Source organism: Entelurus aequoreus, linkage group LG21 (assembly GCF_033978785.1).
Source record: "Entelurus aequoreus isolate RoL-2023_Sb linkage group LG21, RoL_Eaeq_v1.1, whole genome shotgun sequence".
NCBI lineage: Eukaryota > Metazoa > Chordata > Actinopteri > Syngnathiformes > Syngnathidae > Entelurus > Entelurus aequoreus.
In genome coordinates, this window is record NC_084751.1 from 4,943,341 (window position 1) to 4,957,827 (window position 14,487).

The 14,487-nt window shown below is 39.9% G+C and overlaps 1 protein-coding gene across 3 annotated transcripts in view; it reads left to right on the forward strand.

Moving 5' to 3' along the window:
• Window positions 1–14,487, forward strand: part of LOC133638200 (netrin receptor UNC5C-like) — a 483,700-nt gene that overhangs the window by 425,047 nt on the left and 44,166 nt on the right. For 2 of the 3 annotated variants that reach the window (XM_062030553.1, XM_062030555.1), the window contains exon 8: window positions 4,054–4,110. The exons of the other annotated variant lie outside the window; for it this stretch is intronic. In XM_062030553.1, coding sequence (XP_061886537.1) covers window positions 4,054–4,110 — 57 coding nt within the window. The remainder of the gene's footprint in view (window positions 1–4,053; window positions 4,111–14,487) is intronic. 3 annotated transcript variants of the gene reach the window in all.

A 14,487-nucleotide genomic window follows, 5' to 3' on the forward strand; every position in this document is an offset into this window, starting at 1 on the left:
GAATTAAATGGCAGCAACACATTGCAAAGAAGTTGTCACAGGGGCATTTTTACCACTGTGTTACATGGCCTTTCCTTTTAACAACACTCCGTAAACGTTTGGGAACTGAGGAGACCAATTTTGAAGCTTCTCAGATGGAATTCTTTCCCATTCTTGCTTGATGTACAGCTTAAGTTGTTCAACAGTCTGTTGTGGTATTTTAGGCTTCATAATGCACCACACATTTTCAATGGGAGACTGGTCTGGACTACAGGCAGGCCTTGTCTTGCTGAAATAAGCAGGGGCGTCCATGATAACGTTGCTTGGATGGCAACATATGTTGCTCTAAAACCTGTATGTACCTTTTCAGCATTAATGGTGCCGTCACAGATATGTAAATTACCCACGCTTTGGGCACTAATACACCCCCATACCATCACAGATGCTGGCTTTTCAACTTTGCGCCTAGAACAATCCGGGATGGTTCTTTTCCTCTTTGTTCCGGAGGACACGACGTCCACAGTTTTACACACTTTTCCACTTTGCATCAGTCCATCTTAGATGAGCTCGGACCCAGCGAAGCCGGCAGCGTTTCTGGGTGTTGTTGATAAATGGCTTTCGCTTTGCATAGTAGAGTTTCAGGTAACACTTTAGTATGGGGAACATATTCACCATTAATTAGTTGCTTATTAAAGTAACAAAGACTTAATTTAGAGTTATTTGGACACTAGGGGAACATACGTCCTACTCAGTGGCCTAATGGTTAGAATGTCCGCCCTGAGATCGGTAGGATGTGAGTTCAAATCCCGGCCGGGTCATACCAAAGACTATAAAAATGGGACCCATTACCTCCCTACTTGGCACTCAGCATCAAGGGTTGGAATTGGGGGTTAAATCACCAAAAATGATTCCCGGGCGCGGCTACGCTGCTGCCCACTGCTCCCCTCACCTCTCAGGGGGTGATCAAGGGGATGGGTCAAATGCAGAGGACAAATTTCACCACACCTAGTGTGTGTGTGACAATCATTGGTACTTTAACTTTAACTTTAACTTAATAAGGGTTAGGGTTGGGGTTACGGTTACAGTTACGGTTGGGGTTAGGGTTAGGCATAAAGAAAAATAGTTGGTTAGGGTTAGGGCTAAGGGTTGGGGTGGGGCGATAGAAAAGAGTGAAAAAAGAAGAAGATAAGAAGGGTGTGCACGGTCCATCTATGGTCCAACGGGCTCGCACTCACGTCTCGTTAAGGCCCCCAGGATGTCTGGTCCCCAGTTCGTTTGTGTGTCAACGGCCGACCCAGGAGGGCCCGCAAGAGAGAGCGTGAGCCGTGAGTGGACCAGAGGCACAGGCGGGTTGGGGTTAGGGTTACGGTTAGGGTTAGGGTTACTAATAAGCAATAATTCTGAGGTTATTGAGGGAAGACTCTTAATTAGAGGCTTACTGGTTGTATAATAAGGCCATGCAGAACAAGGCATTAATAAGTACTTAATAATGACTAATTAAGAGCTAATATGTTACTAATTTGCATGTTAATAAGCAACTAATTAATGGTGAATATGTTCCCCATACTAAAGTGTTACCGAGTTTTAACTCGCACTTACAGATGTAGCGACAAACTGTAGTTACTGGCAGTGGTTTTCTGAAGTGTTCCTGAGCCCATGTGGTGATATCCTTTACACGCCGATGCCGCTTTTTGATGCAGTACCGCCTGAGGGATCGAAGGTCCGTAATATCATCGCTTACGTGCAGTAATTTCTCCAGATTCTGCGAACCTCTTGATGATATTACGGAGCGTAGATGGTGAAATCCCTAAATTCCTCGCAATAGCTGGTTGAGAAATGTTGTTCTTAAACAACTTGCTCACGCATTTGTTGACAAAGTGGTGACCCTCGCCCCATCCTTGTTTGTGAACGACTGAGCATTTCATGGATGTTTCTTTTATACCCAATCAAGGCACCCACCCGTTCCCAATCAGCCCGTTCACCTGCGGGATGTTCCAAACAAGTGTTTGACGAGCATTCCTCAACTTTTCTCAGTCTTTTTTGCCACTCGTGCCAGCTTTTTTGAAACATGTTGCAGACATCAAATTCCAAATGAGCTAATATTTGCAAAAAAGCGAACTTTAAATATCTTGTCTTTGCAGTCTATTCAATTGAATATAGGTTGAATAGGATTAGCAAATCATTGTATTCCGTTTTTATTTACCATTTGACCAACTCAGTGGCCTAGTGGTTAGAGCAGGGGTCGGCAACCCGCGGCTCCGGAGCCGCATGCGGCTCCTTGACCACTCTGATGCGGCTCAGCTACATACATGCCGACCCCCCCGATTTTCCCAGGAGATTTATGAATCTCAGTGTCCCTCATAGATTACTCCCAGGGAAAAAATAATCCTATTTACACTCTAATTACTAAATAAAGGGCGTGCCCTAATTGCACTGCAGTAATTGTCCTCTATAGCATTTACATACAGCGTGCCAGTCCAGCCACATGTTGCATGTTGTTATTACTTGCACACACAGGAGACAGCAAAGCATACTTAGTCATCAGCCACACAGCTTACACTGACGGTAGCCGTATCAAACAACTTTAACATTGTTACGTTACAAATATGCGCCACACTGTGAACCCACACCAAAAAAGAATGAAAAACACATTTCTGGAGAACATCCCACCGTAACATAAACACAACACAACCATTACCCAGAATCCCATGCAGCCCTAACTCTTCCGGTCTACATTATACACCCCCGCTACCACCAAATCCCCCCACACATCAACCCCCCCCCCCCTCCCCCCTCTCCGTGCGTTGGTTGAGCGGAAGAGTTAGGGCTGCATGGGATTCTGGGTATTGGTACCGTCAGTGTAAGATGTGTGGCTGCTGAGTTAGTACGCCTTGCTGTCACTTACGTGAGCAAGCTGATATTGCATTCTACGTGTGGTCGAGCAGGTACACTGTTAGGGCAGACTGTAGAGGGCGCCAAATGCAGTGTCATCACGCTCTGATATTCGGGAGTCTCCCGGGAAAAATGAGAGGGTTGGCAAGTATGACGCTATCAAGCGCCATTCATTCAAAACTCGCGGGCTGCACTAACATCGAATTTCCACATTAAAGTGCGTGCCGGTGCGTGTGTCGGAGACCCCTGGTTAACATAGCACAAAGCATTTAAGCTTTTTATGCGGTGTTTTTCATTTTAAATTTTAATTTTTTTTTTGTGGCTCCCATTACTTTCTTTAATTTGTGAAACTTGCCAAAATGGCTCTTTGAGTGGTAAAGGTTGCCGACCCCTGGGTTAGAGTGTCCGCCCTGAGATGGGTAGGTTGTGAGTTCAAACCCCCGGCCGAGTCATACCAAAGACTATAAAAATGGGACCCATTACCTCCCTGCTTGGCACTCAGCATCAAGGGTTGGAATTGGGGTTTAAATCACCAAAAATTATTCCTGGGCGCGGCCACTGCTGCTGCCCACTGCTGCTGCCCACTGCTCCCCTCACCTCCCAGGGGGTGACCAAGGGGATGGGTCAAATGCAGAGGACAAATTTCAACAATCATTGGTACTTTATTTAACTTTTACACAAGGTGCCAACGTCACTGGTTTTGGGGTTTTGTATAATGCGTATTTCAACACCAAACACAACAACCTGCACGTTCTTCTGGAAGTTTCCTAACCTGTCGCCTTCACGTCCGCTCTCCGTCCCGCCCGCGGCGACGGAGCCAAAGTCTTCCGGTTCCGTTTCCCTCGAAAATGCGCTCTCCTCCCCCTCACCTGCCCGCTTCAGCACTAATGGCGGCACTCTTGTTGAGCCTCTAAGCCGGCCTGATGGATGGCGTCACTCCCTCAGCGTCGCCGCCGCCGCTTTCCCCCTCATCCGTCTCTCTGGACGCGCACTTTGGAGTGGAGGGAGGCTCCAAATCAAGAAGGATGGCTCCCCCCCGCGTCATTACTCCTACTCATGAGTTTGTTGCTGTCTCATTTGTTGCGTTTGTTTTTCTGTTGGCTTAAATTTGATTTCCATCATTGCTCTCTCCCACTGTGTCCCCCTCGCCCTCCTCCGCTCATCCCCCTCCCTCTCTTCAAGGTTCCTTTTATCAGAAGTCATCTGAGGCTAAAGACAAGCTTGAGTTGGCAAATACATGTGAGTTATTTTATTTACTTTCATTTCTTTTCTCTCCATTATTCATCATTATCTGTCCTCTCCGCTTCATTGGCCATGCCAGACATTCGCTTCCTTCCCGCTATTACTTACTTTTTAACTACCGCGCCTCCCGAAAGGGAGTAGGCCTCTCACGTTGTATTTCTTCCCAATTCATAACAATGGGCGTACTTTAGAGTAGTCAGTGTACGGCTTTAAAATTCACTGAAAATGACTCGAAATGCAACCTTTACAAACAGTAGTTAAAAAAAATGTTTTATCATCATTGGGTTACAGAACGTAAATAAAGTATTGTTGGCAGTCGAGACGCAACCTTTACAAACAGTAGTGAGTGAGTGACAAAGCAACTGCACGACTGCTGCCAGCTCTGGGAGAGTTGTGGTTCGTTGAGCGGAAACAATAATTCCAACATGCACTCTGACTTTTTTAAATAAAGCAAAGCCCAAATGGCCTCCATTCCACCATAGCACCCACACACTTAGACAAAGAAAGTGGTTTCTACCTGCACATTTATGCTGTGATGATGCACGAGTGCTAAAAGGATCCTTTTTTTCTTGAAGAATTGAACCAGGACTTGAGCTTAAATTTAGCAAAGGCGGGTATTTGATGATTTTTAGCGGGCTTTGTTATAATAAAGTATTGTTGGTAGTCAAGACGCAACCTTTACAAACCGTAGTTAGTGAGTTACAAAGTTATGAGTCATGGTGTGGGGCTGCACGACTGTTGCCAGCTCTGGGAGAGTTGTGGTTCGTTGAGCAGAAACAATAATTCCAACATGCACTGGGACTTTTTTTTTTTTAAAAGCCTCCATTCCACCATAGCACCCACACACTTAGACAAAGAACGTGGTTTCTACCTACACATTTATGCTGTGATGATGCACGAGTGCTAAAAGGATCCTTATTTTTTTGAAGAATTGAACCAGGACTTGAGCTTAAATTTAGTAAAGGCGGGTATTTGATGATTTGTAGCGGGATTTGTTATGATAAAGTATGGCTTCTACCTGCACATTTATGCAGTGATGATGCACGAGTGCTGAAAGGATCCTTTTTTGTTATGGTTTGACTAAGGGGAGATGAGGGCAACAGACACCAGGGGGCGGTGTAGCTCTATGTATTTATTATATATATAGTCCATATATATATATATATATATATATATATATATATATATATATATATATATATATATATATATATATATATATATATATATATATATATATATATATATATACATATATATATATATATATAAAAATAATCAAACAATTTACTATTATTGGTTACGGAACTTAAATAAAGTATTGTTGGTAGTCGAGACACAACCTTTACAAACCGTAGTTAGTGAGTTACAAAGCAATGGGTCATGGTGTGGGGCTGCACGACTGCTGCCAGCTCTGGGGGAGTTGTGGTTCGTTGAGGGGAAACAATAATTCCGACATGCACCCAAATGGCCTCCATTCCACCATAGCACCCACACACTTAGACAAAGAAAGTGGTTTCTACCCAAAATGAGAGCACTTAACCTCACATGTATGCTCCCATGATGCACGAGTGCTGAAAGGATCCTTTTTTTCTTGAAGAATTGAACCAGGACTTGAGCTTAAATTTAGCAAAGGCGGGTATTTGATGATTTTTAGCGGGATTTGTTATGATAAAGTATTGTTGGTAGTCGAGACGCAACCTTTACAAACCGCAATGAGTCATGGTGTGGGGCTGCACGACTGCTGCCAGCTCTGGGAGAGTTGTGGTTCGTTGAGGGGAAACAATAATTCCAACATGCACTGGGACTTTTTAAAGCAAAGCCTCCATTCCACCATAGCACCCACACACGTAGACAAAAGAACGTGGCTTCTACCTGCACATTTATGCTGTGATGATGCACGAGTGCTAAAAGGATCCTTTTTTTATTGAAGAATCGAACCAGGACTTGAGCTTAAATTTAGCAAAGGCGGGTATTTGATGATTTTTAGCGGGATTTGTTATGATAAAGTATTGTTGGTAGTCGAGACGCAACCTTTACAAACCGCAATGAGTCATGGTGTGGGGCTGCACGACTGCTGCCAGCTCTGGGAGAGTTGTGGTTCGTTGAGGGGAAACAATAATTCCGACATGCACTGGGACTTTTTAAAGCAAAGCCTCCATTCCACCATAGCACCCACACACTTAGACAAAGAAAGTGGCTTCTACCTGCACATTTATACTGTGATGATGCACGAGTGCTGAAAGGATCCTTATTTTTTTGAAGAATTGAACCAGGACTTGAGCTTGAATTTAGTAAAGGCGGGTATTTGATGATTTTTAGCGGGATTTGTTATGATAAAGTATTGTTGGTAGTCGAGACGCAACCTTTACAAACCGCAATGAGTCATGGTGTGGGGCTGCACGACTGCTGCCAGCTCTGGGAGAGTTGTGGTTCATTGAGGGGAAACAATAATTCCAACATGCACTGGGACTTTTTAAATAAAGCAAAGCCCAAATGGCCTCCATTCCACCATAGCACCCACACACTTAGACAAAGAAAGTGGCTTCTACCTGCACATTTATGCTGTGATGATGCACGAGTGCTGAAAGGATCATTTTTTTCTTGAAGAATTGAACCAGGACTTGAGCTTAAATTTAGTAAAGGCGGGTATTTGATGGTTTTTAGCGGGCTTTGTTTTTACGCAAAAATACAGCACTTTGTGACATGTTCATGCTGTGAGAGCGCACGAGTCCTGACATAGTCCCTCTTTCCTTAATTTAAAAAAAAAATTATTATACAGGTTACGGAACTTAAATAAAGTATTGTTGCCGGTCGTGACGCAACCTTTACAAACAGTAGTGAGTGAGTGACAAAACAAAGGGTCATGGTGCGGGGCTGCACGACTGCTGCCAGCTCTGAGGGTGTTGTGGTTTGTTGAGGGGAAACAATAATTCCGACATGCACCCAAATGGCCTCCATTCCACCATAGCACCCACACACTTAGACAAAGAAAGTGGCTTCTACCTACACATGTATACTGTGAAATTGTTCCCAATTTTATAAGAAAAAAGTCGACACATTGTGAGAAAAAGAATGCTTTTAGTTATTTTATTTTATTTTTTTAATGTTTTGTTTGTAATTGGTTTTTAGTCTTCAGTATTTACTTCAAGTTATTACAGTATGTCTCTATATACATATTTATTCATTTTTATTTTTATTAATTTTGGCCAAAGGGGGCGCATTTCAATTTCTTACACACACTTGTTATTTCATATGTTGACCAGAGGGGGAGCACTACAAATTTTTACACACACTTGTTATTTCATATGTTGACCAGAGGGGGACCACTTCAAATTTCTTACACACACTTGTTATTTCATATGTTGACCAGAGGGGGACCACTTCAAATTTCTTACACACACTTATTTCATACGTTGACCAGAGGGGGAGCACTTCAATTTTTGACACACACTTGTTATTTCATATGTTGACCAGAGGGGGAGCACTTCACATTTTTACACACACTTGTTATTTCATATGTTGACCAGAGGGGGAGAAATTCACATTTTACACACACTTGTTATTTCATATGTTGACCAGAGGGGGAAAAATTCACATTTTTACACACACTTGTTATTTCATATGTTGACCAGAGGGGGAGCACTTTTAAAACCGACACACAGTCAATTTGAAAAATCCCTCCTTTTTTGGGACCACCCTCATTTTGATAGATGTCACCACCAGGGGTGCTAATGAGACATTCTCTATTAGATGCAATGGTTTTCCGTATTGGGACCATGATTTATGTCATCACTTGTTCACACCTCCTCATATGGAAGCTACTTTTCCTCCTTGATGTCTCAAGAAGGGTAGAAACACACACACGACATGCATAACAATAATAATCCCTTTCATTTCCACTGCATGTAATGTTGCAGCCCCCCAACAATGGCTGCTGTTCAAAGGCATGTATTAATCTAAGTGATACATTTTAATGCGCACACTTAGCAGGTTGCCGCCTTTATCATCAATATTGTGATAGAAGTCAGAATTTTAGATGATAAATGTCAACATTTTGCATTAAAAGATTCCCGGGCGCGGCCACCGTTGCTGCCCACTGCTCCCCTCACCTCCCAGGGGTTGAACAAGGGTGATGGGTCAAATGCAGAGGACACATTTCACCACACCTAGTGTGTGTGTGACAATCATTGGTACTCTAACTTTTTAACTTAAAAATTAATAATTTTACATAAAAAAGCATTTTTACGAGAAAATATTGCAATATTACAGAAACAAAAAGAATATGAGAAATTGTTCCCAATTTTATAAGAAAAAGTCGACTTTGTCAAAAAAAGACTGCTTTTAGTTAATTTTTTGTTTGTTTGTTTTTTAATTGGTTTTTATTCTTCATTATTTACTTAAGTTTCTACAGTATGTCCCTATATACATGTTTATTTTATTTATTTATTGATTTTGGCCAAAGGGGGCGCATTTCAATTTCTTACACACACTTGTTATTACATATGTTGGCCAGAGGGGGAGCACTTTAAATTTTTACACACACTTGTTATTTCATACGTTGACCAGAGGGGGAGCACTTCAAATTTTTAAACACACTCGTTATTTCATATGTTGACCAGAGGGGGAGCACTTCAATTTTCTTACACACACTTGTTATTTCATATGTTGACCAGAGGGGGAGCACTTTTAAAACCGAAACACAGTCCATTTGAAAAAGTCCTCCTTTTTGGGACCACCCTCATTTTGATAGATGTCACCACCAGGGGTGCAAATGAGACATTCTCTATTCGATGCAATGGTTTTCTGTATTGGGACCATGATTTATGTCATCACTTGTTCACACCTCCTTATATGGAAGCTACTTTTCCTTGTTCATGTCTCAAGAAGGGTAGAAATACAAGAACACACACACACATACACTCACACACTCAGACACACACATATTCTTGTATTGGTTACCTTCTTGAGACCTGAGAAAAATGCCTCCCTCTTTAGGACCACCCTTTCTAGATATATAAAGATTTGTATTTACAACATTAATAATGTATACATAGTATGCAAATATAAACAATTTCACAAGAAAAACTTAGAATGTTGGCAGTATTATAATAAAGGTCGTTATTTTACTCAACGCAAGTCAACATTTTACAAGAAAAACTGAACATGTGTGCAATATTATGATAAAAGTTGGTATTTTACTCAATAACAGTCGCCATTTTACAATAAATTGAATTTTTTGAAAAGAGTCGTCATTTTACGCGACAAAAGTCACAATTTTGTAAGAAAACTTTAACGTTTTGGCAATATTATAATAATCATCGCAATTGTGACAAAAGTCATAATTTTAGTCCAAAAATGTCACTATTTTACAAGAACAACAAAAAAAATTGGCAATATTGTGATAAAAGTCAGAATTTTATATGACAAATGTCGCCATTTTGCATTAAAAAGTAATAATTTTACACAAAAAATAGAGAAAATATTGCAATATAACAGAAACAGAAAGAATATGAGAAATTGTTCCCAATTTTATAAAAAAAAAAAAAAGTTGACACATTGTGAGAAAAAGACTGCTTTTAGTTATTTATGTATTTTTTTAATTTTTTGTTTGTAATTGGTTTTTAATCTTCATTATTTACTTCAAGTTATTACAGTATGACACTATATACATATGTTTTTTGTTTTTTTTAATCAGTTTTGGCCAAAGGGGGCACATTTCCATTCCTTACACACACTTGTTATTTCATATGTTCACCAGAGGGGGTGCACTTTTAAAACCGACACACAGTCAATTTGAAAAATCCCTCCTTTTTGGGACCACCCTCATTTTGATAGATGTCACCACCAGGGGTGCAAATGAGACATTCTCTATTAGATGCAATGGTTTTACGTATTGGGACCATGATTTATGTCATCACTTGTTCACACCTCCTCATATGGAAGCTACTTTTCCTTGTTGATGTCTCAAGAAGGGTGGAAATACAAGAACACACACACACACACACACACACACACACACATATTCTTGTATTGGTTACCTTCTTGTGACCGGAGAAAAATGCCTCCCTCTTTAGGACCACCCTTTGTAGATATATAAAGATTTGTATTTACAACATGAATAATATATACATACTATGCAAATATAAACAATTTCACAAGAAAAACTTAGAATGTTGGCAGTATTATAATAAAGGTCGTTATTTTACTCAAAGCAAGTCAACGTTTTACAAGAAAAACTGAACGTGTGTGCAATATTATGATAAAGTTGGTATTTTACTCAATAACAGTCGCAATTTTACAAGAAATTGAATTTTTTGAAAAGAGTCGTCATTTTACGCGACAAAAGTCACAATTTTGTAAGAAAACTTTAACGTTTTGGCAATATTATAATAATCATCGGAATTGTGACAAAAGTCATAATTTTACTCCAAAAATGTCACTATTTTACAAGAACAACAAAAAAAATTGGCAATATTGTGATAAAAGTCAGAATTTTATATGACAAATGTCGCCATTTTGCATTAAAAAGTAATAATTTTACACAAAAAATAGAGAAAATGTTGCAATATTACAGAAACAGAAAGAATATGAGAAATTGTTCCCAATTTTATAAAAAAAAAAAAGTCGACACATTGTGAGAAAAAGACTGCTTTTAGTTATTTATGTATTTTTACATTTTTTTGTTTGTAATTGGTTTTTAATCTTCATTATTTACTTCAAGTTATTACAGTATGACACTATATACATATGTTTTGTTTTTTTTAAAATCAGTTTTGGCCAAAGGGGGCACATTTCCATTCCTTACACACACTTGTTATTTCATATGTTGACCAGAGGGGGTGCACTTTTAAAACCGACACACAGTCAATTTGAAAAATCCCTCCTTTTTTGGGACCACCCTCATTTTGATAGATGTCACCACCAGGGGTGCAAATGAGACATTCTCTATTAGATGCAATGGTTTTACGTATTGGGACCATGATTTATGTCATCACTTGTTCACACCTCCTCATATGGAAGCTACTTTTCCTTGTTGATGTCTCAAGAAGGGTGGAAATACAAGAACACACACACACACACACACACACACACACACATATTCTTGTATTGGTTACCTTCTTGTGACCGGAGAAAAATGCCTCCCTCTTTAGGACCACCCTTTGTAGATATATAAAGATTTGTATTTACAACATGAATAATATATACATACTATGCAAATATAAACAATTTCACAAGAAAAACTTAGAATGTTGGCAGTATTATAATAAAGGTCGTTATTTTACTCAAAGCAAGTCAACGTTTTACAAGAAAAACTGAACGTGTGTGCAATATTATGATAAAGTTGGTATTTTACTCAATAACAGTCGCAATTTTACAAGAAATTGAATTTTTTGAAAAGAGTCGTCATTTTACGCGACAAAAGTCACAATTTTGTAAGAAAACTTTAACGTTTTGGCAATATTATAATAATCATCGGAATTGTGACAAAAGTCATAATTTTACTCCAAAAATGTCACTATTTTACAAGAACAACAAAAAAAATTGGCAATATTGTGATAAAAGTCAGAATTTTATATGACAAATGTCGCCATTTTGCATTAAAAAGTAATAATTTTACACAAAAAATAGAGAAAATGTTGCAATATTACAGAAACAGAAAGAATATGAGAAATTGTTCCCAATTTTATAAAAAAAAAAAAGTCGACACATTGTGAGAAAAAGACTGCTTTTAGTTATTTATGTATTTTTACATTTTTTTGTTTGTAATTGGTTTTTAATCTTCATTATTTACTTCAAGTTATTACAGTATGACACTATATACATATGTTTTGTTTTTTTTAAAATCAGTTTTGGCCAAAGGGGGCACATTTCCATTCCTTACACACACTTGTTATTTCATATGTTGACCAGAGGGGGTGCACTTTTAAAACCGACACACAGTCAATTTGAAAAATCCCTCCTTTTTTGGGACCACCCTCATTTTGATAGATGTCACCACCAGGGGTGCAAATGAGACATTCTCTATTAGATGCAATGGTTTTCCGTATTGGGACCATGATTTATGTCATCACTTGTTCACACCTCCTCATATGGAAGCTACTTTTCCTCCTTGATGTCTCAAGAAGGGTAGAAACACACACACGACACGCATAACAATAATAATCCCTTTCATTTCCACTGCATGTAATGTTGCAGCCCCCCAACAATGGCTGCTGTTCAAAGGCATGTATTAATCTAAGTGATACATTTTAATGCGCACACTTAGCAGGTTGCCGCCTTTATCATCAATATTGTGATAGAAGTCAGAATTTTAGATGATAAATGTCAACATTTTGCATTAAAAGATTCCCGGGCGCGGCCACCGTTGCTGCCCACTGCTCCCCTCACCTCCCAGGGGTTGAACAAGGGTGATGGGTCAAATGCAGAGGACACATTTCACCACACCTAGTGTGTGTGTGACAATCATTGGTACTCTAACTTTTTAACTTAAAAATTAATAATTGTACATAAAAAAGCATTTTTACGAGAAAATATTGCAATATTACAGAAACAAAAAGAATATGAGAAATTGTTCCCAATTTTATAAGAAAAAGTCGACTTTGTCAAAAAAAGACTGCTTTTAGTAAATTTTTTGTTTGTTTGTTTTTTAATTGGTTTTTATTCTTCATTATTTACTTAAGTTTCTACAGTATGTCCCTATATACATATTTATTTTATTTGTTTATTGATTTTGGCCAAAGGGGGCGCTTTTCAATTTCTTACACACACTTATTACATATGTTGGCCAGAGGGGGAGCACTTTAAATTTTTACACACACTTGTTATTTCATACGTTGACAGAGGGGGAGCACTTCAAATTTTTAAACACACTCGTTATTTCATATGTTGACCAGAGGGGGAGCACTTCAATTTTCTTACACACACTTGTTATTTCATATGTTGACCAGAGGGGGAGCACTTTTAAAACCGAAACACAGTCCATTTGAGAAAGTCCTCCTTTTTGGGACCACCCTCATTTTGATGAATGTCACCACCAGGGGTGCTAATGAGACATTCTCTATTAGATGCAATGGTTTTCCGTATTGGGACCATGATTTATGTCATCACTTGTTCACACCTCCTCATATGGAAGCTACTTTTCCTTCTTGATGTCTCAAGAAGGGTAGAAACACACACACACACACACACACACACACACACACACACACACACACACACACACACACACACACACGACATGCATAACAATAATAATCCCTTCCATTTCCACTGCATGTAATGTTGCAGCCCCCCAACAATGGCTGCTGTTCAAAGGCATGTATTAATCTAAGTGATACATTTTAATGCGCACACTTAGCAGGTTGCCGCCTTTATCATCAAAGCGCGGGTGCGAGATTGTCGCACACGTTAAATAACTGCAGGGAAGCTCGGCAGACGGAGCGCGGTGAAATTACATTCTCCGGCTTTCATCACTCGTCTGTGGCGTCCCCGTCTTGTGCCGGCGGAAGGATTAGAGGCCCCAATGAGGGAGTGCACGGTGTAAAAAGTATATAAATCCCAATTTGCACTTGAGCGAATGATTCTGCTAATCGTGGCGTGTTGGTGCTGCGGCGGTCATACTGCATTTGACTTCAGCGACGCTGTGATGTACTTTGCTTTGCCTTTTTGCTCCGCCTTTCTTCCCCTTTATCCTCCTTTTGTGCAGGCGCACTCGCACATGGAGAGACATTCTCTTATGGGCCCGCCTGACCTCTGTAGCTCTACACAGCAAATGCTGCCATCTAGTGGACAACCTGCGTGCTACATGACACCGTGTACTAAAGCACACTGGTCAAAGATCCTCTATATGACTAACACTAGTCAAAGATCCTCTATATGACTGGAGAGAGCTGCTGTTTCTAAGGCTGCACAGTTTCTAGTCAAAGATCCTTTGTGTCTGGAAAGCACTGCTGTTTTTAAGGACCTACTGCATAAATGCTAGCCAAAGATCCTTCACAGGGGTGTTTTAATGTCTGTAAAAACACTCGTCAAAGATCCTCTTTATGACAGGCGCTCTCTGCTGCCTTTTGGGTAATTTAACAAGCCGAGTCAAAGATCCTCCATTTGACTGGAGAGCGCTGCTGTATTTAGGCCGACTGCAAACACGCTGGCCAAAGATCCTCTACGTGACATGAGCGAGCTGCTGTTTTCAAGCACAAAGATCCTGTAAATGATAGGAGCACTCTGCTGCTTTAGTAATACAAAAATGAGAGTCAAAGATCCTTTGTATGACAGGAGTGCTTTGCCGTTTTTACTGGACCCTTTGCTGCCTTTTTAAGTCATGCAAAAAGGCGGGTCAAAGATCCTCTATTTGACTGGAGAGCGCTGCTG